We start from the raw sequence: 11,270 nt of genomic DNA on the forward strand, positions 1-11,270 counted from the left end.
GCCCCAGGGCTGGGCAGCAGCCCTTGAACCAGAGGCTGAGGCTAGAGCCCTAGCCCAGCACACCTAAAAGCCTGACTAGATCAGGCACTGATACTAATAATAATAATAGTCAGAGTGAGCCCTCAGCCAAGGTGCCCTGGAACTGGAGGCTGAGGCTAGAGCCCTATCCCAGCACACCCAGAAGTGTGACCACCAGATCAGGCACTGACAATAATAATAACAATAATCAAAGTGAGCCCTCAGCCATGGTGTCCACAGAGCTTGGCCCCATAGCCTGGCAGCAGCCCTGGAACCAGCGGAGAGATAGATACCTATCTAACCACACATAAAAAAAACCCAGCTCCAATACACTCTCCCTGTCTCTCCCAAAAGGCTAGCAACAGCTCTGTCCCACTCCACTGCTTGCTGAAAATGAAAGCCAGAACTGGGAGCACAATGCCCTTTTATAACCAGAGGTCTCATAGAGAAAAGCAGGAGGTCTGTGGTTGGCAGTCAGAACTGCCTAACAAGGTTTGCAGGGATGAGATTGGAGTTCCCATGGCCACAGAACACCCCCCCTCCCTCCCCCCCCCAGTGTCTGCTCCCATATTACCAATTGTAACCAATTTGCAGCTTCAACCTTGGAAGGAAGACATGCCCATCAAGCTAAGTTGGGCTTTGATTGGGGTATCCAGGGTGACAGAGGGAGTGCAGACAGTGTTCAAGCAGTCCCTCCCTCCGTTGCCAAGGCAATTGATTGAAGGCGCCTGAGTGTCTGGTTCACAAAGAGTGGACGAACGCAACAAACGAGGCTTGCAACGACCACCTGTTTGTCTGGAATGGCACCTCATGAACGGCCCGTGCGCGGGTTTTTTCTGTTCGTAAAGTTGTTCATGCCCATATCTAGTTGACACATTGCAGTGTCCATTGTGAACTGACCTTAATAGTGAATCAAAACAGATGTCTACTTCCTGAATATAAAACAACTCCTTCCTTTGCACACAATTTCCCTTAATTTTAGTAGCTGGGGCTGGCTTAAGTTCCACTTACCTTGCCTTTACAAAGACATACATATAAATTATCACACCTAAGCGAGAATTGATTTTTAAAAAAATGATTTACTTCTTTTACATCCCACTCTTCTCTACAGTGGAGACAAAATATGGCTTACAGTATTCTTCCCTCCTGTATTCAGATCATAGGCAAGAGTTGGGAGAATTTAATTTAATATGATACCTTTAAGAAAAGACATTCAGGTCAAGTGCTTTTGTCAAAGCCCTTTTAACATCCTGATTTCTCAGGCTGTATATCATTGGGTTTATCATGGGAGTGATTACTCCATACAACATGGAAACAATCCTGTCTTGCTTGGGTGAATAGGTGGATGTTGGACGAACATAGGTGGCAATGGTGGTCCCATAAAACAGGCAAACTACAGCCAAGTGGGAACCACAAGTAGAGAAAGCTTTACGCTTGCCTTCAGTAGAAGACATGTACAGAATCGTAGAAATTATATAGATGTAGGAGATCAGGGTGATGAGAAAAGCACTACCTCCTAAAATACCACCCACAAGAAGGAGGACTAGTTCAGCGAGGAAGGTAGAAGAGCAAGAGAGGGCACGCACTGGAGGGATATCACAATAATACTGGTTAACTTTATTGGGCCCACAAAAAGATAATGTAAAGGTCAGAGAAGTATGAATCATAGAATTAATAAAGCCAATTATCCAGGTCCCAACAGCCAGCTGAGCACACAGTCTTTTCCTCATGATGGTTGTATAATGCAAGGGGCTACATATGGCAACATAGCGGTCATATGCCATCACTGCTAGAAGGAAAACTTCTGTGCCCACCACATAAATGAGAAAGAATAGCTGAAGCATGCAGCCAGAAAATGATATGGTTTTATCCTCTGACAAGAATATCTGCAGCATCTTTGGCACTGTGACAGTTGGGCAAAGGACATCCAGTATAGATAAATTACTGAGGAAGAAGTACATGGGAGTCTGGAGGCGAACATCTGTCGCTATTGCTATGAGGATAGCACCATTCCCTGCCAAAGTGATCAAGTAGATCAGCAGAATCATCACAAAAAGGGAAAGCTGCACTTCTAGAAGATCAGAGAGATCTATGAAGTAAAATTCTTTCATGGCTGTTACGTTGGCTTTCTCCATCTCCTGGCCAGCAAGGCTGAGCAACTGGAATATCTGAAATACAGTGAAAACAATGTATACTCATTAAAATAAAGTCATGCATTTCCCCTCCGACTTTTACTTTCTTCTGTGTTAATGTAGCTGGCTGCCTGCTCTGGTCAGCTACTCTATTCTGGTTTGTCCCCCCCCCTCTTTTTTTCAGTAGGCAAAGGAAAAGAGATCGACAATCTGAATAACAAAAAATTATATCTGTCCAATTGATATTCTTTATAAATTTTGCCTCAGCAATATACCTATTGGCTGGATTCAGGGGGGAAGGCATAATTACGCTGAAGAGTACGTGGTGTGTTTCTGGCTATAGATGCTGAAAAGACAAGCCAGACTTTGATTTTAAAAGCAGCCTGTCTCCTTGGCAATGGGAACTGCTGCCATTAAATCTTCAAGCAACCTCCAGCTGCATGTGCATATATCATCTTCGGATCTCTCCTACTGACTATTAATGATGGCAAACAGTACACTTCAACCCGCCCTACACAGTGAGATCATTTGCTCAAACAAGATCAGTATTGCCTACTCCGACTTGTGGTAGCTCTCCAGGGCCTCAGACAAAGGCCTTTCACATCACTTACTCCCTGATCCTTTTAACTGGAGGTGGTGGGGAGTGAACCTGAAAACTTCTGCATGCCAAACATTTCCTCTACCACAGAGTCATGAAGGATCCCTCCTCAGTAACAAACATGTTTTCTTTTCAGCCCCAGCATGACAACAATCCCAACAATATTTCTTCATGTTTTACTACATATGTTAATTAATTATGGCAGCAACAAGAGGCTATAACTAAAAAAAATGTAAAATGTCAATTATAAATTATAGAAATGGTAGTGGTTGCAGCAGTGAGAGAAAAGGAAGGTGATTAGCCTTTACAATCCTACTCTCATTTATTTCATTATTTATTACTTTTCAAAATAATTATTATTAAAACCATTTGCACAATAGGGTAGCATTCATGAGTTCTTGGTCTGACTTGCTCTGACTGACTGATGGAATAGATCAGAAGTCTTCAACCTTTCAAGATCCATGATGATCCCTCCCTACATTAAACACGAAAGCCAGTTTTAAAATGTATCTCTTTCTTTCTCATGTGTTCTTACTCTTCTCCCTTTCTTCGTACATATCTACATAGCAGAAATACTGGTCTAGGTCCTATTCTCTCTGTCTAGAAAACTTAGAAAATGTAGATTTTTGGGAGTGTGGATGGGAAAGAGAGAATTCTTAGTGAGGTCAAATTGTAACCCACTGATGATGTCTGACACATTAGATTCCAGGACTTTCATTCTGAAAAGTAAACATTGGAAATACATTTCAACAGAAACAGTAAAGTCCAGAAAGTTCCAAATGTCACTCCAAAACCCTTCTGAGATTTATAGTTCTTTTTGTAGGCTGAGAGCAGATGGAAGCAAATGGTGAGCTTCACTTTTTTTAAAAAAAATATTTTTATTAAGAATTTTCAATTATTTACACAGTGGAGTGGTGCAAAAATACTGCAAAGTGATATTCTTATATAACTTGATTATACATCCAATATAATAACTAATATAAGTTTCATTATATAATATACTTGGTTGTCAAATTCAGCCTAACATATATGTCTTTCCATCTGTCTACAAAAGTTTTATTATTTTCTAAATTCAGAATTGAGGTAAGTCTGTCCATTTCTATACAATGGTGCTCTTCACTTTTACAATGTCTGAGGTAAATTTATGATGTTTCACAAAAAGTATATCAAATTAAAGAGTAATTACTAGTTTGTGCAGGCAGTACTCATTCAGACTCCACTAAAGTCTCTACCTTTTATAAATATTAGGCATCTGAATTTAACAGGCTGATTTTATGACATGTGTGCATTAAGATTATAGGACTGAGTGGAAGAGTGCCACTTCTGTCTCTAATGCTCAACAATATTAGGATACTACATTACCCACCACCTATTCATCCGTAGCCTTGCCTCTAGCTACTGCACCAGACTTCTTTCTCCTTGTTGCTACAGCAAACCTCTGGCTTCATCTTGCTAGTTAAGCACAGGAACCAAATTTGATATGCGCCGCTACAAGTATAATTTGTCAATAGAACTGCATTGACAGCTAATAAAGTAGCCTAACCTGTTTTTTACAATAAACATAGAATAAATAAACAGTGATGAAAGATGTCAACAAAATGCAGAGATACATAGCTGTTACAGTTATACATATAATCTATTTATTAGAGAGAACAGAACCTTTGCATACTTGAACATTCTTCTGGACCTTAATAAAGATTAATCATTGAGGGTATAAATCTTTCTCAGAGCTTTATAACTAGCCATGTATTATGCATATATATGTAATGTTTTGGGGTGCATAAAATGCTTTATAAACTTTCAAATTTGCAAACACTCTATATGCTTCTTCATGAAAAAACACACATCCTTCTTTAACAAAAGGAGTGGTGAGATACAGAAATCACAACTTGCTCAGGGTCACCATGGCCACCTTTTAATATAATCAGAAGTTTATGATCTTTGGGTTAATTGTTTGTTTAAATTATCTCTACCCCATCTCAATAACAAAATACATTCAATGTATATAAAAACAAATATTACGTACCCGATGAGCAGAGGAGCAGGTTTGAAAAGATTAAAATAAAATCTTGAAAATGCTACGCAATAAAAAGGATCTCCTTACCTGTGTAGCATCTCTTGAACTGCAAAGAATTTATGCAAAGGTGGAATATATTGCTAGATGGTCTCCAAAATACTGATACAAACATAGGCAAGAAAGTTCTTTGCTACTCCTGAGATTACTTTTCTGAAAATTAGATCTTGAGACATGAACCTCTAAGGAGTTTGCAAGACATGCTTATCATCTGTTTGGTAAATTAGCAGTACAATCTTGGGCGAAGGGTGGGGGAGCACTAAGGTAGCCAACTGGCCACCACACCAGTGTTTCTCTGAGATATACTGGCATAACTCAGAGAGGTACCAGTGGAGAGCACTGCAGCCACCTGCTGACACCCCTCCAGTGTAACCTACTGCATCAGTGTGGGAAGGGGCAGGCTGGGGCGTGTGGTGGAAGTTAGTTGGTTCCCTAAGACACCCCAGCCCGGGAACTTCCCCCTAAACTGGCAGAAAATTATGCCATCAAAAATCACAATATAGCTTCTAGGCACCCAAGATAGCCACTAAAGGCAACTCCCCCAGTGCCATGCTTCCTGTACCTCAAATCTCAAGGGGTGTAAACATTGTGGCCAGCTCAGTTCCTGGACAACTCCTGCCCCCAGCCAATCGCAGCTCCTGGTGGGCAATATAAACCCTGGACCATGTGAGGACAGACCAGATGCCAAGTTGTGTGACTTGAGGCTACACTGGTCAGTCTCATGGCAATGGGGCTTAGCATCTCACACTACAATGGCAGCTCATTCACACTCAGTTACGGGCCACATCGTATGGAAGCATTACTTCACTGACAAAGGAGGTAGAATGGGGGAGTAGTTACAGAACAGGCTTCTGTAGACCTGTTTCCCCTCCAAGGGGCACCATGGTTTCCTCCCTTAGGCACACCAACCTGCTGGAGTTGCAGCAGCAAGCCAAGCGAACTCACCACTCCAGGAAAGCAGTCATGAAATGGACAGTGAGGCAAGGAATAAGGTAGATCTGGTCAGCGATTGCAGCGGCCCCCACTGGGCGGGGCACTGTGCGGTCTGCACCTGACATCAAAGGGGTGCCAGGGATGCTGCAGGACCCTGCTTTGTGGAAGGAGGGGCAGTATACATCACCCAGGCTCCCTCTCAATCCACTCACTGGCCTGCTCAACCTGTGCCACTCCCCCGCTTTGACCTCCGCCATCTCCTCCTTCATCCATTCTCCTCCTTGCCTTCACTCTCACTCTGCTCCACTCCAACTCCACTCCATTACTCCTACTCAAACCCACCACCCCAGAGTTCTTCCTAGCCATCCTTTATAAGGCTTTCTTTCCCCGCCCTACCCTCCTTCCAGGCTCATTCCCTCTCCTGACTTGGCCCAGCTGCACCTCCCCTCAGGTGTTTCCCTCCCATCACTAAACCCTTCTAGGCTTCCTTGCCTTTCTGGCAGGGTGGGGTTACATGCGAAGAAACCCCAGCTGAGGTTTCCTTGGCCTTGTTCCCGAGGAGCTGCCCCAGTAGGCCTCGGAGCTGCTGAGCTTCCCTGGCCTTGCTCGTGAGGAGCCACCCCAGTCGGCTTCTGCGCTGCTGAGCTTCCCTGGCCTTGCTCACGTGGAATTGCCCTGGCCAGCTTCTGGGCTGCCTGCCCACTGATGTTGGGCAGGGTTGCCCATCTCCTCCCCCAGAATGCCTGTGGCAGCTCCACCTGGAATCACTTTGCTCCTGGCACTCCCTGAGCCTGGTTATTGCCTTCTAGCTGGTGGATAGGCTGGGGCTTGGCTCTGAGCTGTTGTGGCTGCTTCTCCTCCTCGTCTGGTAAGGGGTCTGTTTGGGCAGCTGCTGGGTCCCTATTCCCACTGCCTTTGCCCCCTCCCTCTGCCCTGCTTAGCTCCCTATCTTTTCCCTGGAGGGTGGGGCTGGCTGGCCTCGCCCTGCCCCTTCCAGCCCTCTGGGGCCTTGGACCTTTGCCCCTTTCCCGTGGCACAGGCAGGTTCTAGCTCAGATGGCTGGCCGGAGCAGCAGGGCAGCTGCCTCCCAGCTGTCTCCCATTGCTTCCTCCCAGCAAGGCTGGGGGCTGTGCCTCAGACCCCGGACAGATCCAACCCCCATAACTCCCCTCTCTCCTTAAACTGGTGCTGTAGTTGCACCCTGGCTGCTGAAGCAGATAATGCCCCAGCATAATGGGTGGGCAGATCCTAGCAAAGCCTACACAGGAATGGTGTCTTTGATTCACTATGGGCCCCATGCCCTGGAAGTTGACCATAGCTTGGCTGCCTGAGGGACTCACCCCCTGCTAAGGCCTGACACCACCCAATCTGTCAGATGCGCCCTGCTTATCTGCCACATGTGCCTGTTATACTCTGTATTGTATTCTGAGCCTCTGAGAATGTGTAAAGAACTATCTGTGTAGCTGTATAACTGTGTAGCTGTGAAGCGCTTATCTTGCAGGTGGCTAATTTCACTTTCTCAACTGGCATAGGAAAGAGTCCTTGAAGTGCCGGTCAAAGCCATATCTCCCTGAGACATGAAACGAGCTCATCCTTGTATTCCCCTACCCTACCCCCTCCAACCTTCTAGGCCCTGTGCACCTAAAGGGGCCTAGCAAGGGGCTAGAGCCCTAGCCCAGCCCTCCCAGAAACCAGCCCAGCCCAGTATCCTCCCACCACCAGAATATTCATTGTATATAGAAATATATTTATTGTCTACCCGATAGACTACCTCTTCTTGTATATATATGCACTTTAAATCTTGTTTGAGATATATTGCACCTCTGCACTGTTGCACTTTGGATTTAATACAAAAATTTATATCAACCTTGCATGATTAATTTTTGTGACCCTGGTTGTCAGTGTGGGAAGGGGCAGGCTGGGGCGTGTGGTGGAAGTTAGTTGGTTCCCTAAGACACCCCAGCCCGGGAACTTCCTGGGATTCTGAAAGTCTTGAATATGGCAGAAATGGACAAATTAACAAGGAAATTGAAAGAACAAGAAGAATTGGACTATACATTAAGCTGGGAAAAATTTAAGAAATATGTGGAGAAAAAGTAGGACATGAAAGGGAAACTGTGGTCTTTGGAGAAGTAGGGGAGATAGAAACTTACTTAAGGTTAAAAAAGGGTATATTTTACTGTTTTTTATTGGATTAGTATAGTATATTTATAGGAGAGTATAATTATGAGTAATAAGGTTATAGGGAGTATATGTGAAATATAGATAATATAGTTAATTGGTATGTAAGGAATAGTATGTTACATATATATAGGCAGGGGTTTTTTTAGTCAGTATATGTACCTATTATTACTTATATAATTTTTATATTTTTAACTAAGATATGCAATATAGTTAGTGTAGATTAAGATAATTAAAGAGATTTGATAGGTATAATATAGATATATATTACATTATTACATTATTATTATAGACTTTAAGAATTTATATGATATACTTTTTAGATTAAGTTGGGTATGGAAAACTGCTGGGAGTCACCAGAAAAGGGGGGGGGAGGATGGGGAAAATATAATGGGGTGAATAATGATAATGATTTCTATATGTATGTTTGTAAACCCATCCAATAAAAATTCTTTAAAAAAAAATGGAACAGTACAGTGCCTCCCAGCGGCACAGAACCACCTTCCCTGGCCCGTACTCCTTGCTACTCAGTTGGCTGGCAGGGGGAGAAATGGGGTACTTACTCCAACCTCAAGGCTTTTCTGGGCAATGTTGTGATTAGAGGTGTCTACCAAGAAAATTTCCATTTCAGTTTCAGTTCCAGGGGTTCTGGAATAATTCCATTCCATTTCTGATTGTTGTGGCTGAGGTGGTGCCGGCTTGGATCTGATTTGTTTGGTTTGTTCACTTTTTTTTTGTTTTCACAAATTTAGGAGGTTTTAGCTACACATGTGCAAATACACTCTGTTCTTTTTTGGTCAGAGTACAGAAATGAGACTGTAGGGCAACTGATTTTGCACACAATGGCTCAAAAATTACACAGAATACAGTCCTCTCTCTAAACCATTGTTCCACTGAGTTTGAGAGAGAACATGCAACAATGGGGTTCTGAGTTTATGGAACCCAAGGAACGCTTGGTGAAGGTATGCATAAAGGCAAGTTGGGCAGATGCACATGCATGCACACACTGTTCTTTTCAAGAGGGAGAGTTGGGGAAATGAAGTTTTATTTGCACTTAACCAAAAACTGCATCATCCAAAGACCCATTTATACAAAGGGTTTCTCTTCAAGCACACGGAAACTCACACAAAAGTGGATTGCAAAAAAGGCAAGCATTGGCAGTGGGCACAATGGTGGGAAACTTACTAGCAAAGTGGTACCCAATGATGTGCAAGCAGGAAAGAGCTCCATTGCCAATCAGCAGCGAAGTAAAAAAAATTGCTTCTTAATGACAAAGCCAATAACTTATTACCTTTAAGTTCTGCTTTTATGCCATATTTCCCTGTTCCCTGTAGTTTCGTTTCCACGATGAGGGGCAGGAGAATCCTCCTCACCTAATCTGTTTTGCAGCTGCCTAGGACTTCCTGTTTAAACCTGCTGACCTGTCCTTACACTTTGTGTAAAAGTGCACAGAAAGGGAGTGCTAGATGTGGATTATTCCCTTAAGGGATGGGAAGTAGAAGGAGAACGGCCCTCTTTCCTCCCTATTTTTTACTAGTACTAGGTTGCTGGCTCCAGTTTCCTGTTTCAACTAAAATGGTTAACCCAGAGTTTAGTGAAAATGAAGAAGAACCATGTGTGGGCATTGTGGAATGAGAGAGTCCCATTACTATGACAGAAAATAAAAAATCTGACCAGATCAGTCTTTCCATGTGGAATACTCAGCTGAAAAGATTTTGCACATGCATGTGCGACTGTACAATGTATGTGCCTGCTACCTACCCATCATTTAATGCTGGGTTAGCAGTTTTAAACAGAGAAGCCCCCCAAAGCTGCCAGAAGGCCTTCTGGGCAATTGAAATTCCTCCTGGTGCCCCTTGACCCTTTATCTTTGGAGGACTTCTTTAGTCACAGTGGTGGCCCTGGCACCCTGACACCTAAGTGAAGAACAGAAGCCATAGATAGCCACTGAATGGGCAAGAACCCATGCCTGGGACCTCCTCAGTGTGTCTCTCTTTTGACAATTGCTTCCCACCCCTCAATTTTCACCCTAATTTGCATAACATGAGACTTTGTGACACTGGAGGCTAGGAGGCTGCAGGAGATCCCTCCTTCCTCAAAGCCATATGTGCAAGCCCATGTGGATGTTACCAGGCCAGCCTTTCTTTGCATTGTGCATAGGCCAGATGTTTTGATTTTTCCTTTACGGGACAGGAAGTAGAGGGAGGATGGTCCTCCCCCCCTATTTTTTACTAGTAAAAGTGGGAGACTGGACAGGTTGCTAGCTGCCAGTCTCCCTTTCCAATTAATCCATTAAACCCAAAGTTGAATTAAAACAATGAAGGAGCAATGGCAGAAACAGCTGAAGAAGAGAGTCCCGTTGCTGTTCCCCAAAACAAAAAAATCTGACCAGATTGGCCCTTCCATGCACAATATTGATCTGGAAAGACTTGGGGGTGCATGCATGTACAAGTGTGCAATGCACACCTGTTACCTCCTCATCATTTAATGCAGGGTTGATAGTTTTAATCAGAAAAGCCCGTCAAATGAGAAGGCTTCCTGGGCAAGATGAAATTCCTCCTGGGCTCCTCGACCAGGACTTTGCCATTATCATAACTTGTCATTCTGCTAGGGTAGAATAATGCAACTAGCATGGGTGTACCTCGATTCTACTCCATTGTCTGCTACCAATCATCTACAATGCTGCAAATGGCTTGAAATGGTGGCTTTATGTAGGCATGAGATACAAAGTGACTGGTCACAGAGCTAAGATGGAAAGTGACAGTCTAGCAAAAGGCTTGATGGTAAACACTTTAAAGACTAGGTCGGGTAATTTGAAACTCTGAGCTCCAGGGACAAATTTGGATGAAGAGAATTGCTGAGCTGAGTAGAAAAACCCATATGAGTGGAATAAGAAAGGCACTGGTTCTCATGTGTTAGCTCAGAATCATCAGGTTTGTATGTCCAAATTGAAAAGGTTGATATAGTTAGACGTGTACAAGTTGGTATTTATTTTGCTGACTAACACAAAGCTTTTAGTGATCAATCCAGGCTATTTATTGCAAGAACATTTTTCCTACTTGTACACTTAGATTTCTGAATATTAAACAAAAACCACAATTGTATATCTGATTTAACCCTGAGCTTCTGTTATTGGTTATAGTAAGAAAGAAAGATATATTTTGAAAAGAAGGTTGTACACCTGAAAAAGTTAGCTGCAGTTGATTCCTGTAGAAATCAATGAATAAAGATAACTGTGATTAGCTTAAGTCATTTGCATTTTAAAGGAATTAGGTACAATTAACTTCCTCCGGATCAGGGCCACATTATTCAAAACACTTTTTGAATAAATGAG

At 43.2% G+C, this 11,270-nt stretch overlaps 1 protein-coding gene across 1 annotated transcript; it reads right to left on the minus strand.

Annotated features, from left to right (window-relative positions):
* Positions 1-1,217: 1,217 nt before the first annotated feature.
* LOC129323529 (olfactory receptor 5V1-like) lies at positions 1,218-2,153 on the minus strand. The gene has a single exon (XM_054970063.1). It carries the CDS (start codon positions 2,151-2,153, stop codon positions 1,218-1,220), a length of 936 nt encoding a protein of 311 aa, XP_054826038.1.
* Between the last annotated feature and the right edge of the window lie 9,117 nt (positions 2,154-11,270).

This window comes from Eublepharis macularius, chromosome 2, assembly GCF_028583425.1.
Source record: "Eublepharis macularius isolate TG4126 chromosome 2, MPM_Emac_v1.0, whole genome shotgun sequence".
In the NCBI taxonomy this organism is placed as follows: domain Eukaryota; kingdom Metazoa; phylum Chordata; class Lepidosauria; order Squamata; family Eublepharidae; genus Eublepharis; species Eublepharis macularius.